This window comes from Lingula anatina, chromosome 1, assembly GCF_051362555.1.
Source record: "Lingula anatina isolate TDL-2025a chromosome 1, LinAna3.0, whole genome shotgun sequence".
NCBI classification, from domain to species: Eukaryota; Metazoa; Brachiopoda; class Lingulata; order Lingulida; family Lingulidae; genus Lingula; species Lingula anatina.
Window position 1 is genome coordinate 66,823,362 of NC_141767.1, and position 15,460 is coordinate 66,838,821.

General features: G+C 34.4%; 2 protein-coding genes across 5 annotated transcripts in view; one reads left to right on the forward strand and one right to left on the reverse strand.

The window, feature by feature from the left end:
• Nucleotides 1-15,460, forward strand: part of LOC106169884 (WASH complex subunit 5-like) — a 23,566-nt gene continuing 8,106 nt past the window's right edge. The window contains exons 1-26 of one of the 2 annotated variants that reach the window (XM_087018006.1): nucleotides 1-159; nucleotides 683-968; nucleotides 1,237-1,343; nucleotides 1,561-1,645; nucleotides 1,779-1,879; nucleotides 2,232-2,348; nucleotides 2,545-2,770; nucleotides 2,974-3,087; nucleotides 3,220-3,397; nucleotides 3,637-3,761; nucleotides 3,939-4,068; nucleotides 4,289-4,401; nucleotides 4,523-4,689; nucleotides 4,871-4,946; nucleotides 5,158-5,277; nucleotides 5,448-5,660; nucleotides 5,832-5,933; nucleotides 6,120-6,299; nucleotides 6,558-6,682; nucleotides 6,894-6,984; nucleotides 7,292-7,466; nucleotides 7,711-7,790; nucleotides 8,013-8,116; nucleotides 8,346-8,475; nucleotides 8,908-9,004; nucleotides 11,546-11,702. In XM_087018006.1, coding sequence (XP_086874132.1) covers nucleotides 735-968; nucleotides 1,237-1,343; nucleotides 1,561-1,645; nucleotides 1,779-1,879; nucleotides 2,232-2,348; nucleotides 2,545-2,770; nucleotides 2,974-3,087; nucleotides 3,220-3,397; nucleotides 3,637-3,761; nucleotides 3,939-4,068; nucleotides 4,289-4,401; nucleotides 4,523-4,689; nucleotides 4,871-4,946; nucleotides 5,158-5,277; nucleotides 5,448-5,660; nucleotides 5,832-5,933; nucleotides 6,120-6,299; nucleotides 6,558-6,682; nucleotides 6,894-6,984; nucleotides 7,292-7,466; nucleotides 7,711-7,790; nucleotides 8,013-8,116; nucleotides 8,346-8,475; nucleotides 8,908-9,004; nucleotides 11,546-11,702 — 3,347 coding nt within the window. In that variant the 5' untranslated portion in view covers nucleotides 1-159; nucleotides 683-734. The remainder of the gene's footprint in view (nucleotides 160-682; nucleotides 969-1,236; nucleotides 1,344-1,560; nucleotides 1,646-1,778; nucleotides 1,880-2,231; nucleotides 2,349-2,544; nucleotides 2,771-2,973; nucleotides 3,088-3,219; nucleotides 3,398-3,636; nucleotides 3,762-3,938; nucleotides 4,069-4,288; nucleotides 4,402-4,522; nucleotides 4,690-4,870; nucleotides 4,947-5,157; nucleotides 5,278-5,447; nucleotides 5,661-5,831; nucleotides 5,934-6,119; nucleotides 6,300-6,557; nucleotides 6,683-6,893; nucleotides 6,985-7,291; nucleotides 7,467-7,710; nucleotides 7,791-8,012; nucleotides 8,117-8,345; nucleotides 8,476-8,907; nucleotides 9,005-11,545; nucleotides 11,703-15,460) is intronic. The other variant, XM_087018010.1, reaches the window with a different exon arrangement.
• LOC106169863 (collagen triple helix repeat-containing protein 1) overlaps nucleotides 12,313-15,460 on the reverse strand; it is a 7,462-nt gene continuing 4,314 nt past the window's right edge. For 2 of the 3 annotated variants that reach the window (XM_087018431.1, XM_087018437.1), the window contains exons 4-5: nucleotides 14,465-14,666; nucleotides 12,313-13,791 (exon numbers count right to left, since the gene is read on the reverse strand). In XM_087018431.1, coding sequence (XP_086874557.1) covers nucleotides 13,490-13,791; nucleotides 14,465-14,666 — 504 coding nt within the window. In that variant the 3' untranslated portion in view covers nucleotides 12,313-13,489. The remainder of the gene's footprint in view (nucleotides 13,792-14,464; nucleotides 14,667-15,460) is intronic. The other variant, XM_013549500.2, reaches the window with a different exon arrangement.

Consider the following 15,460-nt stretch of genomic DNA (forward strand, 5'->3'; position numbering starts at 1 on the left):
TAATTTTGTACAGCATATTATGATTTTTATTTTCTAAGTTGTTATATATATCAATAAAAGGTAATATTTACCGTAGAGTCTTTGTTGTGAAACAAGGACCGAATCATGCTGTCACATGATTTTATATGGCTTGGCAGACGAAAGAGGCGGATCTCGGAGGTAAATATTGAGAAGGGCATTTGTATTCCTTCATGTATGTTTTTAGAAATTTGACTGCATTTTTAATGAAGGACATTCGAGGAGCTAATGTAAGCTTATATTTGAAGATAGAGTAACTGCTGCAAAAGAACAGAAACCATTGCACTTCTACACATGATAGTTTACGGGATGTACATGTACTGTACTACATGTACATGATGTAGATGTACCGGGTATTTCTTTGAAATATACAGCACTGAATAATGCAGCCAAAACAGATATGCCATTGAAGAGCTACTGTATACAAGTACAAACACACAGAGTTTTATACTAACTACTCCAAATCACCAATGATAGAAAGACAAGGAGGATAAATTCAGTTAGGATATCAGATTATGTTGACAATCTTTGTGAGTCCAGTTTCAATTCACTCAACCTTCACTTTTTATGTCTCACTAATATGATGAATTTGCAACCAAATTGGTCACTGTTTACAACATGTGACTTTGTCACTATCCGGATTTTCATTATTTTTTATTTGCAGCAGTGCCATAACCAAATGATGCATATGGAAATTTAACCACAAAAACACAACTATGAGTGCCACAGCAGATTTTCTAGCAGAAAATAACGTATGTGGGCAGACAATTCTGCGCCTTGTATCCAGGGGCAATGCCATAATTGCTGAACTTTTAAGGCTATCAGACTTTATCCCCCCAGTGTTTAAACAGGAAACAAAAGCTGACCAACTGAAATATGGAGAAATCTTGTGTGATTTCAGCTATTTTCAAAGTTCAGAGTATTTTGATGACAAGATTAATTCTAAGGTGGTAAGTGACCAGTTAACCTGTATTTTCCGTTTGTTTGTATTAGAGATCTTTATATTTGTTATCTTTGTTTATAGTTGATGTTTCCTTTTTTCTAGACAGTGTTAATGAGACAAAAGTGTTTATTATGTAAAAAAAAACAAAAAAAAAAAAACAGGTTGTGTTTAAGCTTTCATAGCTTGCTGGTTTGTCTCTCACTTTCACTTGAACTGTTTTTTTTTCTTTTTGTATTTCAGTTGTGTAGAATATTTATACTTAAAATATTTTACAGGAACTCCAAGATCTGGATGAAGAATTCAGAGAGAACCATGAAGAAATTTTGACAAGATTTTTTCTGGCATTTGAGAGTGTTTATAAATATGTGACTGATCTTAACAGGTAAATGACACATCTTGAATAAACAAGTTTAAAGCTGAATTGGTTACATGTACTTAATACTTGTGTTGACCTTACTTCTTTATAGCTTTATGCTCAAGATTTTCACTATTAATTGAATGGTACAGTACAATCAACTTATAGCCAATCAATACTTAATTTATCCTCAGCAGTAACTGGTGATGGATAAATTATATATACCGTTGGTTCTCATTTTTAGATTTTTGGAAGATCTAGATGAAGGAGTCTACATTCAACAGACACTAGAATCTGTTCTTCTTAACGAAGATGGAAAGCAGTTGATGGTGAGTTTTAGTGAATCTTGAAATGAATGTAAGATAAGTTTAGATTTAAATTTGAGATTTAGATTTTTAATTTACATTGTTTTAGCTAACATGTGAAAGCAAATATTATTTTTGACAAATTATTTTTTTCCAGAGTGAAAGTCTGTATTTATATGGGGTTATGCTGATGATCATTGATTACAAGATAGAAGGAGTTGTGAGAGAAAGAATGTTGGTTTCATACCACAGATACAGGTATGTTTAAAAAAGAAATATACTGTAATACTGTAAAATGTTTCATTTAGCAATTATATAATATATAGTTATATTATATAAGATATAGTTAACCCAATTTTATTTGGAAGAAAGATTATCTGCATCTGCTGTAATATGTGAGGTTGACTACGTCTTGCATATGATTGATAGGTAATTATCAAATCATTTCTGTCTTAACCTCTTTGACAGCAGTACTCAACACACAATACATGCTTAAAAAAGGAGAGAAAGTGTGCTTCATCGAGAGATATGTTGTTTATATGCTTTACAGTACAATATATAACTAATACATATCGATACATGTTTTTTTTTCATTCTCTGACCTTAATAGTGCCAGGAATGCCACAGATTCCAACATTGATGATGTCTGTAAGTTGTTGCGAGGGACAGGGTTTTCAGCTGCACCTGGAGCCAAAAGACCTCCCAACTATCCAGAGGCTTTTTTCAGGTACTATTGAAAATATTGAAAATATATAATATTACAAGCAGAAACATACTTCAAATAAGTGTATACTACCAAGATTTTGTTGATGGCAGATTTGAATTAGACACAGCATAAAACTGTATATGTAACTGGATATTCATTTGGAAAAATTATAAAAAGGTACAATAGTTCTTAACAAATATTTCTTGCTAACTTTCAGCCGGGTTCCTATCAACAAAACATTTGTGAACATGACAATAGGGAGACTGAGGTCAGATGATATATACAACCAGATCTCTGCCTACCCATTACCTGAGCACAGGAGCACTGCTCTGGCCACACAAGCCAGTATGCTGTATGTGATTTTGTACTTTGCTCCAGAAATTCTACACAACCAGACAGCCAAGATGAGGGAAATAGTTGATAAGCACTTTCCTGATAATTGGGTAATTTCATCATTGGTTGCAGTTTTTGTGTTAAAAGATTTTAAATACATTTTTTTGTGTTGTTAGAAATTGGGTGTATTTGTTGTTTTTATCAATTGAATTGAATATGTAAAGATGTTTACTTATAACATAAATGTAGGTACATCAGTAAGATTATATTATGAGGCATCATTTCAAATGGGCATTGTGTCTTCTATACACAGGTGATAAGTATCTACATGGGAGATGTAGTAAATTTAGTGGATGCCTGGGCCCCGTATAAAGCTGCCTCGAGTGCCCTGAGCAATTCTTGTGAAGCAGGCAATGTCAGAGACCTGGTAAGTTGTTGTCTAATGAGTTGATTTTTAAATTTCATTATTTTTTCTGATAACTGCTTGCATCAATTTGCTTCAAATAAGTGTAGTGATCTGATTCCTCTTTTTTTCCTTATTTCCCTTTTGATTTACTAGGCAAACCGATTTTCAACCAAAGTGAAGACGGTAAACACTGCTGTCCTGCAGTATTTGAAAGAGGGTGTGCTAGAGGAAGAATTTGTATTGGACAACATTCCTAAACTGATGAATGTGATTCGCGAGTGCAATGTCACCATCAGGTGGATGATGCTACACACCACAGCTTTGAATACCAGTAAGTTACATGTATTTATCCATGAGGATATCTTTATTTGAGCAAAAAAAGTTAAATTTAAGTAAAAGTTAAATTTGGAACTGTTTCGGTACAGTGCATGCAAAGTTGTTGCATGAACTCCACAAATATAAGTACTCTCCTGCCCTACCTCTAGGGTGGGGATAGCAGGTTTGAACTCCTCAGCTAGGTCATATTAAAAACGTGTAAATGGTGTCTGATTTTACTGTTCATCATTGAAGGTGCTGATGCCAACAAGAGGTGCCGGCAGCTGAGGGAGCAGGTGATAGCTGACAGCAAATACAACCCTGTTGCACTCTTTGAACTTTTACTCAACACTTCACAGCTCGAGTTTAAATTGAAAGAGGTGAGTTACCTATCATGCATTATACAAATGAAAATGTTCAATAACTTGAGGTCAAGAAACATGACAACACCAGAAGTCATTGCTTGACATGATATTGCAGAGAATTGATGAAAACACCTGAGGAATTGATACATGATTTACTCAGATCTGAAGCCAAATTTGTTTGTATTGTTTTAGATGTTTAAGCAGATGTTGGCAGGGAAACAAGCTAAGTGGGAACTTTACAAGAAAGAAGGAAGTGAAAGAGTTTTGGAACTAAGTGAAGTCTTTTCAGGGACCAAGCCTCTTACAAGAGTGCAGAAAAATGGTAACTTAATAGCAAGGGCCATGATGAAGAGTCATATGCCTATCATGAAATTCATCATTATAACTAGAATAACAGGAGAAACACCAAGTCTTACATATATTAGAAATGTGCAGTAGTAGTAACATAAGGGCATATTTTGTGAACTTATTTTAAAAAAGAAAAGATAGACGAAGTGTAACAAATTACATAGTGAACTTATAATTCACAATTCTGTTCTCAGAGAACCTGCAAGCCTGGTTTGCAGAGATGTCCAAACAAATAGGATCCCTCAACTATGATGATGCTGTCTCTGCTGGAAGGAAGATTGTACAGCTTATCCAAGCCCTGGAGGAAGTGAGTATATTTATACCTGAGTAGCAGGTCAAGATATACCAGTGTTCATTCATGGTCGTACAAGTCGTAAGTTATACCTTTTAATTTAAAAATTAAAAAATTGGTATTTTTTTCCCTTAAGGTTCAAGAATTCCATCAACTTGAAAGTAATCTGCAAGTGAAGCAGTTCCTGGCTGACACGAGGAAGTTTTTGCACCAAATGATACGTACCATTAACATCAAAGAAGAGGTTCTCATTACCATGCAAATTGTTGGGGATTTGGCATATGCATGGGTTATAATAGACAGGTACGCTAAATGGGTAGGGCAGTATGAAGTTAATAGTTGTGTAGGAATTCATCAATGGTCTCTGTGACACCGAGTGAAATAATTACCTTTGTATTTTTTTTTCAGAAAATATTTTCTTGGTGTTGTGAACTTAATGTCATATTTATTCTTCTTCTGTTGTTATTATTTTTTTTTCTTTTAGCTATACATCTTTTATGCAAGAAGGAATTAAGAAGAATCCTTCTTTGGTTACAAAATTGAGGGCAACTTTCTTAAAGGTAATGCACCATTTTGATTATTTGCAATGTGCAGTTAACAATTTTTATTTATTTTTATTTTTCATTTATTGTATTTTATTTTATTGATATATTGGTGAGACATAAATAGATGTAATGAAGTATGGATAAAGATTTTTATAATTGTAGTTACAGATATACTCTTTATTTGTTTCCCTGCCAGTAGGCTCATTCTAGTGTTTTGTATATTCAGTTGGCATCTGCTTTGGATCTCCCATTGCTGAGAATCAACCAGGCAAGCAGCCCAGACTTGATGAGTGTGTCTCAGTACTACTCAGGAGAATTGGTTTCATATGTCAGGAAGGTCCTCCAGGTCAGTCAGTTCAGAAACACTGAAATTGTGATGGAAAACTATTGATAAAATATATTTTTGAAGAATGCTATTTGCATCTGAAGTCCCAGATGTGATTATTGGCCTTTCTCATATTATGGCAACATATGTATCATCTTCAAATCATTTGAGGATTTTGATTTTGTTTTCAGATTATTCCAGAAACCATGTTCACCTTACTTCACAGAATTATTAGACTGCAAACTGGACAGATAAAAGAGCTACCCACAAGGTTAGAAAAGGAGAAAATGAGAGAATTTGCTCAACTGGATGAACGTTACGAAGTTGCCAGACTTACCCACTCCATTTCCGTGTTCACAGAAGGAATTCTCATGATGAAAACAACCCTAGTTGGTATCATCAAGGTATGGAAAATGCATTGCTGTAAGATCATTTAGCATAGCTCTTTCATATATTTTAATAATTATTGTAAGTTTTGATTTTATGAGATGTACTTGGACTGGGATTATGTACAGAAATTATTTGGTTAAATTAAAATATTTTTTGTTGTTGATTCATTACATTTCTTATTTAAGATTGATCCAAAGCAACTGCTTGAAGATGGAATCAGAAAAGAGCTGGTCGCACAAGTGGCCAGTGCCTTACATCAAGGGCTTATATTCAACCCTAAGGCGAAGGTACTGTCAAAAAAACTTTTTTTAAGTAATCACTTGGTATACCTGATTTAATGTACATGATGTGTCTCTCAATATATTTTGTTACAAAAATTGATGTTTATGGATAGAACATATTTGACTTACAATTGATTGGAACACATTTCATGTAATTCAGTATGTTCATGGAATTCTATTATTTGGTTTCAGACCAGTGAGCTTATCCCCAAATTAGAGTTACTTGGACAGGTCATGGATGGTTTTAGAAGGTCATTTGAGTACATTCAGGACTATGTGAACATCTGTGGCCTGAAGATTTGGCAGGAAGAGATGTCCAGGATAGTCAACTACAATGTAGAACAGGAGTGCAATAGCTTTCTAAGAACAAAGGTAATCTTCAACAGTGGATGCCCCCTTTTTTGGCACAAACAGCACATTGTCATGTCATGTCATGTCACACCTAACACAATATCAGTGTTGATTGTGAGGAGACATATTTTTTCAGCCAGTTAGTCATATTGACAGTTAAGGAGACTTGATATATTGTTAGTATTGTTTTATTATTATTATTTGCATTTTTTCTACTGTCTTGCTTATCTCCATTTTTGTCTACATGCAAATCTTAATCAAGTGGGTATGAAATTACAGGTTGCAGATTGGCAGAGTGTTTATCAATCAACAGCTATACCCATACCAAGATATCAGCCTGTTGATCAGTCTGTCAACTTTATTGGAAGACTTGGTAGGGAAATCTTGAGGATAACTGATCCTAGGTAGTATGCACTTTTAAAACTTTCAAAGTTCTGAATATTCTCTCTCTCATTGTTTATAATTAAGAGTGACAGAACGTACTTAATTATGGGCAATTCAGTTTCAAAACTGGTGGTCGGATATTCATAGAGAGTCTTGGTCCAGATCTTGGCCAAAAACATGATAACTGTCAGTTAGATTGAATGGCTGATTTTGTGATTTGAATATTTTCAGAACCACTTCCTTTATCCACCAGATGAGGGCTTGGTATGACTGCAAAACCAAACAGGAACTCATCAACATCAAACTGTTTCAGAAGCTAGAGGTCTTGCTTTGTTTAATTTTTTTTAAAATCAGAATTATAATATTCCAAAATCATACTCTGAGACCGTTTATTCTATGACAGAAATATCTAAAATGGAGACCTACAGGGATATTGCTTTACAGGGTTATTGAATAAATGAGTGGATAAAATGCATTATAAAAGAAATAAAGTATCATTTAATATACTGAAATTTAGCTACAGTCTTACAGAAAGTGCATGCATTTGAAATAGTATGCTGCATTTGTATAAATAAAATTATATAGTGTAAATATTATATAATGTGAATTTATTATTATTTTTCTTTCAGAAAGGAGTTGGAAATTTTGGTCTGTCTGGTTTGGACAGACTGCTTTGCTTCATGATAGTAAGAGAGCTGCAGTCCTTACTGCTCATGGTCCAGAGAACTGTTCTAAAGGACAAAGCCTGGCTGGAGTTGTTCAGAACTCTTGTCACAACAATTAATCCTGTCAGGAGTGTTGTTGGTAAGTTAGTCCATACTAAAATATGTTCAGGTATTGAAGGAAATGTCAAAAACCATTTGTTTTGTTGTATCTGACAAATCACCACGCCACTGCTCAGATTTGCATTTTAAAGCAGTTTTTGTTTTATACCTTGAGATTTTTTATGTTAATTTTGTTTTGCTTTAACTACTTTTAATATTTTAATTTTATGATCATATAATTATGATGAGATATATCATTTCTTCATAAAAATTTTAATTTACAGCCAACCCTCATAAAGCATATGTTCCACTTATGACAAAGGCAACAAGGTTGTGGCAGCCATATCTGGATATAATTTTGAAGGTATATTGAACAAAATTTTCTGCAAGTCTTTGTTCATTGTATTTATGTAATTTTTGCTGCACACACACAAAAAAAAGAAATAGTCTAGAATAAAAAATTAAATATCTTTTCAGATACTGAACAGTTTTGTTGTAGGAAGTGGAGTGGCCTGAGAAATCACATGTACATCATTAAATTAATTGTTTAATCACATTGTACCTTGAGATTTTCTACTTTATAAAGGTTGGACAGATGCAACTCCTCCGCACCCAGATAACATACCAGTTGAATACATCTTGTCAGTTTGACTCCAAATTTCTGGCAAGTGCACTGCAAACTTTTAATGTGTAAGTTATATTGAGTATAACACTTTGAAATAAATCAGTCACATATGGTGACGAAAATTACTCGTGTCTAGTCATCAGGAAAGTAATACAATGTAAAGATATAAAATTTATTTCATGTAGCTATGCCTCATCTCAGCTTTCATCCCCGAGGTTATACATAATTCTCGCTAGCTCCTTTATGTGCAAGTGTGAAGCATTTATAGTCCAGTAATTCCTGCTGTTGTTGCAGAGCTCTCTTGTCTGAAATAGAGAAGCACTACCAGGACCCCAGCCTGCCTTATCCCAGTGAGGACAATCCTCTTATGTACGAGCTGACGTCTTATTTAGAAAGTGCTGGAATGAACAATCCACTGTCCAAGGTAAAGACATGGGTTTTTATTTAAGACATTGACAAGTAAGTTTAGAGAATTTTGTTTTGATGGGTATAACTTAAACCTTATCTTATTTCTGGATTTTTAAAAAACTTTATTCTTAGTTTTGTAATCCATATAGTGTGTGTGTGTGTGTGTGTGTGTGTGTGTGTGTGTGTGTGTGTGTGTGTGTGTGTGTGTGTGTGTGTGTGTGTGTGTGTGTGTGTGTGTGTGTGTGTGTGTGTGTGTGTGTGTGTGTGTGTGTGTGTGTGTGTGTGTGTGTGTGTGTGTGTGTGTGTGTGTGTTGATAAATTATGTATTGGTAAATTTCATATGTTTGTTAAAAATTAAGTTTTTTACACATCCAGATTTCAACAGTTTTGATAAATGTAATGTATGTATAAAAAGATGAGTTTCCAGTTTTATTGTTTTTCTTCTTAGATTTATGTTACCACAAAGAGACTTCCTTACTTTGAAGCCATCAATTTTCTGTTTGTGATATCACAGTTGCCAAAGCTTACATATGTAAAATCTGTTGGTGAGTATATGATAAACTAAGTTAATAGGTTTTTAAAAAAAATTTGGGCCTGAGAAAAGAAGTTGGCATGGGAAATTATTTATTATATGTACATATTACTCAATGACGTATCAAATCAATTCAAATTGCCTCATAAAACTGTTTTGAGGTCTCTCTTTCTTTTATAGGGTTCATAGTATTTTGTCAGACAGGAAGTCTAATGGCTAAAATAACCTGTAAAATGTTTAAATTCTGATCATTTTGATAAGAAACTGCTAACACGTGGTATGTGTTGTTTCCAGTTTTGTTTGTATAGTTGGTTTGATTTAGTACAAGCATGTGAACAAGACTACATTTTCAAAGGTATAGGGTATGCTTTTCTGTCTGACTGCTGTTTGAACATTTGTCTTTGGGATAGTAATGGTAATAGTGATAGTAAAAGATATCACAGAATTTAAGAATACAGTTGTCCTTGTGGCCTACAGCCAAGTATGTGTTTTCAAACCATACTAGTAGCTTGTGGCTTACGTAATGCTGATAACACATTTTACCCAGTGGGGGAGGCATGTACATGTATCTTGTAATGATTTCCTAAGATATTCAAGATATATTTTCTCACTTGAATTTCAAAAAAGGGAAATAATTGTCACTGTTACTTATTTTTTGCTTTAGTTTACCTAAATACAAAGGCTTCAGATGTATAAAGCCACACTGTGTAAGTCTTAATTCTTAAATTGTGGTCATTCTTTCTCTTGGGCATTACCGTTTCTGTCATTTTAAGTTAAATTTTGCTGTTGTTAAATCTGCCAGGAAGCAGAATAGAGGGATCAAATCCTTAAAACAATGTGATATGGTGTATGGCATGCTGAGAAAGAGGGAATTGTAAGCATGGCATTGTAATGTGCAGTGTACTAAGCACATTGGGTTTGTAGTTTAATATTTTTGAGGTATAAAAAAATTCTGTAACCAAAATAGCCATCTTGCTTCTAGATAAAGTTAATATCCCACTCCAAATATCAATTGAGGAACAGTGATAAAGATACCTCAATGCTTTGGTTGAAATGTAATGAAAAACATGTTTTGGAGGTAGACAGAGATAGATAAGACAAAACTGTGAAACCAAGTTTTTTGGGTAACTTGTGTTGATGAGAAAGGGAAGTAATAAAAATCCTTGCATCTCTCTCGGGTATTTCAAAACAGACGTCAAGAAGTAATACTATGTATCTTATGTCCTTGGTCAGGAGAACTGCTGCGTTCAGTAGTTTCAGGTCTCCCATCAAAACCTCTGTTCGTAAGTGACCCCTAACTGAGAGGTAGGGACTTTGAGAAGAGTCCAGTAATATGGAGGAAATAACTTGACATTTAACCTGCAATTTGAAAGTAGGGGCCTCAAAATGAGTCTGATATATACAGGGGCGGATTTAGGCCGTCTTCTGGGTCTTCCGGAAGACGGTCAGATTTTCAAGTTTACACTGACGGGTATCTAATTTTTTCTGTCAGAAGACGGTCAAAAATGAGGATGGATCAACAATGATAATTTGGAAGACTGTCAGAAAAAAGCTCTGGATCCGCCCCTGATATAGGAAATAAGGTGGCTCGTAACTTTTATATGAAAGTAGGGGTCTTGAGAAGGGTCCAGTATTATAGATGGAATAAGTTGACACTTAGCATGCAATTTGAAAGTAGGGATCTTGAAATGAATCCAGTATTACAGAGGGAATAAGTCACCCTTCAACCTGAGTTTATATGAAAAATTACCAAACAGTTTCTTTGGTTTTTGTAATGAAAACTGACTGTGCTTGTGCTTTAGCAAAAAGCAATATATTGTAGAAATTAACATAGACCTAAGACATTGGTATTGCTGTACCAATACTTTCCTCAGTGTTAGATTACAGTCTCAAGTTGATAACATCCAAGCTGTAATCATCCACATTATCCTTACCAACTACCTGCTGGGATATACCAGAATATGGGAGCCTTAGATCATTTACCAAGGATAAATCTTCTTATCTATACTAGTAGTGTAGTTATAAGAAAAAAAAATCTTTTTGGACAATTTTCCTGATTCAGAGGATGTATCCAGGAACGTTATCGACACACTTTTCTTAGTTGTTGTTAATAAATTGGTACCTTACCTATTTTGTTGTTGATGTTTTGATTCTATTATAAGCATTGTTATTTAGGTTTGAGATTCTGTAAATAGAGAACTTTATGGCAGAGTAGTACATGTTGCTTACTAACTAGTATTGATTATTGGGTTTATTTACTGAAAATCGTTTTTTCCGTGTGCTTTGGGTATGTGTCACTTTGGCCTTGATAAAAAAGAAGTCATCTACTATTTTCCATTATGAAATACCATATATAAATTTCTTGAAAAATTACAGCAAAAAAATATGAATATAAGTATAGATGTCAAATATTTTAATTTTTTCCTTACCAAAGGGGGGCATGTTTAAGATAATGAAAATGCAAAACTTTTAAAAAATTATTTATTACTTTAATTTGCATATTTCAGCCTGTTGACTTGTCAAGATAATGATCAATTTTTTAACATGATTTCAGGGAGCATGGTGTGCAAGAAACCTGGTGATCCCATAGATGGTCCCCCCTTTATTGCTGGGATGATCACCCTCCTGAAGCAGTTCCACAGAGAAACCACTGACAGCGTTCTTGCCATGCTGGGACAATATACAAGATCCTATGTGGAATCTGCTACAAGGTGGGTCCTGACTTAAACAGTGACCTAGTCTTTACATTTATAAGATAGTGATTTCAAAAATTCATTATCACCATTAAGTTTATGTAAGTTTTAAATTTATGAAAATTGTTTGCCTGGGAAAATTGGCAAAGACTGAAAATGACCTTTTGACCAAAATTGTACAACCAGGGAGGGATCCATCGCGTTAATGAGCCTGACCTTTTCTCAGGGAGTTTAATTACAAAAACTTGATTGAGGAAAAGGTCAGAGCATTAAAGGGTGAATACAAGTAAAACCTTACAGCCACCTCGTTACAACAACCCGTAGGACAATCGAGGCGAATTATGGATGTCGATCTTTGAAGTTGCCAGTAAGTGAGATGCCTGGAGTGATAAATCAAAGATCCAAGTGTAAACAGTCCCAGTAGTTCAGTTAACCTGAGATACGTTAGAGGCCTATTAATTTCTCAGGTGTGTTTTGCCTAATGAGTGCACTACTTACCAGGCACTCTGGACTAGGTCAAGATTTACAGAAGGGAAAAAACTGATGATAGGGATGTTAATAGTGTGGAACGATTTCATTCGAAATGTGAGAGTGATATGGCAAATTTTATGTTTCTGGTTGTCTGGTATCCAAATAAATTTTTATCTGCATTCAGAATGTTACTTTATCACAACATGCATAGTGTTTCATGGCAGATTTTGTAAAGAATATAATTTCGTTCAATTTTTGTAATCATATTTATTTATTCATCACAGATAGTGCACTTTCTGAAGATAAAGATGTGAAAACTTATACAATTAGATGGGAAGAAAAACAGCAAGCAATTGCGCATTTGAAATTTAAAGTTCTTAATTGGTGCAGTGGAATAATATTATTCTAATGATAAATCAAAACCAATTAAAATTAAGAACCTCACTCACAAGCTTAAATGTATTTTGAGTTCTGACTACTATCCTTTTTCACTCCTGTTTATAACACAAAATTGGAGTTTTAAGCTTTACAGAATGGCAAAGATGAAATTTATTGCAACATTTTACTGCACATAGTTTTGACAAATACGTCAAAGTACATCATAGTGTGGTCATCACCTAAGATCCCTATAGAAGATCCCTACTGTTTACTTAAAGGGTTAACAACTATTCATATGATATATATTCTAAATTCCACAATTAATACACTGTAAACAACACATAACATAGAAATATTATAAATTCCATTTGACCACCAATATGGCAGTTATTGCAATTATTCTGAAATCTGTGCTTGCCATCAGACCACATGGACCTTCATAGATAGCTACCCTACATAAAAATCCCATAAGAGATTATTGTAAAAAAACATACTTTTTGTTAAGAAAAAAAAACAGTTGACTAACTTTGAATGTTGGATGGGATTAATTAACCATTGGTAAGTATGGAAACATCGATCATCAGGAAAATTTGGTTGATGGCAATTTTCCCCGCCAAAATGAAAAGTTGTTATCCCTTTTATTTCCATTCTACATACAGGCAGCAGAGGGACAAGTTGGTAGGGATCATAAACAGCCTTTAAGGTTCTTGATAATAAATTTACTGTTCAAACTGTATTTGTACTAAAATAATTAAAAGATAGCTAGCTGATTAGATCTGGATGTGCTCTAAACAAGTTTGGTGACCTCTCTGAAACCAATTTTATTTGTTTACCTCCAAGAAGTTTTTTTACCTCTGTTGTTTTATACAAAGTAACATTTAGTACCTAGTTGTTTTGGTTCAGTTATGATACCTACTTAAAGTGAAGTGAAAATGCCACTCTAATAGCTGAATGGGTCATTTCCCAGGTGGCCTGTATGGTAGAGCTCTGTGGGCTGCCAAAGTGGACTTTTGGGATGTTGTTGTTCCCTTGGGTGCAACAGTTGTTGGTGGTGTGGTAGATGGTGGTAGATCCAAGTAGTCGTCCACTTTATAGTCTTCTGGGAGATCATTATGAATGATTATTTCTTCTACCAGTATCCTTGATACACTGTCATAGGCTGTATAGGCTTTCCCTGTGTGGTCATGACGTTCACAGTAGTCAATGTTAAAGCCTATCCGCAGTGTACCTTTTGGAACATCCATGCATATACCCTCCACTGGAAGTAATAGAACTTGTGAAGTAATGGGCAATAAAGAAACTTTCTTCTAAAATGGTTTTATCTTAAATTTTAAAACAGTTTGATCAAAAATTGGCACTAGATAATTTATTAATGGCTACCTATCATATAAGAAGTATATCTGATTTAGGTTCTTTATGTGGTAATGAAGACATTCTTGTCTTCCTGCGCCCTTCCAGGTTTAACTTGAAATAGATAACACTTGAGTAAAGCTGTCCCTAGTCACTTACTTTGGGGTGGGCTATAAAGGTGAAGAGAAAAATGTTTGAGCATTTGACACATACTTCAACCTCACTTGAAATTATAGTCTCACTTTTCTGAATGTTTTGGGCATTAACTTGAATGCTATGCTGACACATCATATGGCTACTGATTTTGTTTACACATGCAGAAAAATTGTCCCATCCCACCAGATGCTTACTCCAACATTTTATTTTTTTATTGAAATTTAATTTTCCATTTCACTGCCTGAAAGAAGATTACCCTATTAGCTGTCTACATGACCCTTATAGGGCCAAAAAAATTATCCAAAATAAAACCTTAATCTGGACTTTTCCAACTGATTACCACCTTTAATATTTAAAAGTCCTCATTTTCTTTATGGTGTAGAGTATCAGCATCAATTTTATGTTATTGCTGCCTGTGTATTTACCTGGAGAAGGCCTATGGCTGTTGTCACCGTGGATGTTTTCATAAATCTGTGCGTCCACAGTGGCAGGGTCCTGGCATTCTTTCCCATTAAAGGTGAAGAACCAGCGCCTGCAGGCAGTCCTGTAGGCAGGGACCAGAGCCAGGCTTCCTGACCACAATATCCATAGAGCAGACTCATTATAAAGCTTCCTGAAAGTCACCTCCTGAAATAATAACAATTGATTTTGTAGTTTGATAAGCAGCAATGTTTTATTGTTCACACACAGGGTTTCTTTCTGCTATAGCCTAATAAAAACACTGATGAAAAAAAGCTGCATTCTGCTTTATCAGTTAAGTCTTTAAGGGATTAAGTGTCCTAATGATTTTTGAAACAAGTCATCTTGTTTTTTAGCTTCAGTAATAAGATTGCTATTCTAGATTTCCAGAGGTTACACCATTTGAAAGTATTTCCCATGAGAAATTGTGAAAATATCTCAAACAATTTTAGTTGAAGTGTACCAGGGCACTTTATTGTATGTTTTGTTATTCACCTTATAAGCTAGCTGAATAAGCTAAATTTAGATTAAAGAAACCATTTGATTTAAAACAGGGGGGAAAATGAAACCAAAAAAATTAAGAAACAAAAACATCTGGTCAAAATAATTCAAGTATTATTGTGTCCATCATGAGAAATGGGTAAGTTTTATAACATTCTTGGTAATATTTTCATTTGAGTTGTGTGAGCAAGTTAGGTGTCAATTGCAATATTTTTAGCAGATCTTTTTTGCATTAGGTCAGGAAAGGGATTCTCATCAGTGGTAATTAGGCTATGGATACCCACTGGCTGTGAAAATAGCTTGTCAGTTGGTATAAAACCCAGCTGCAGGTTGACTTGTGGATGGGTTTCAGTGTAAACTGTGCAAATTCAAGCCACTTTTTTCTCTCAGAAAAAGGCAAAAGATGCATGATGTAGTGATAAAATGTTTTTGGCAACTATAATTGATATTTGATTTCAGGG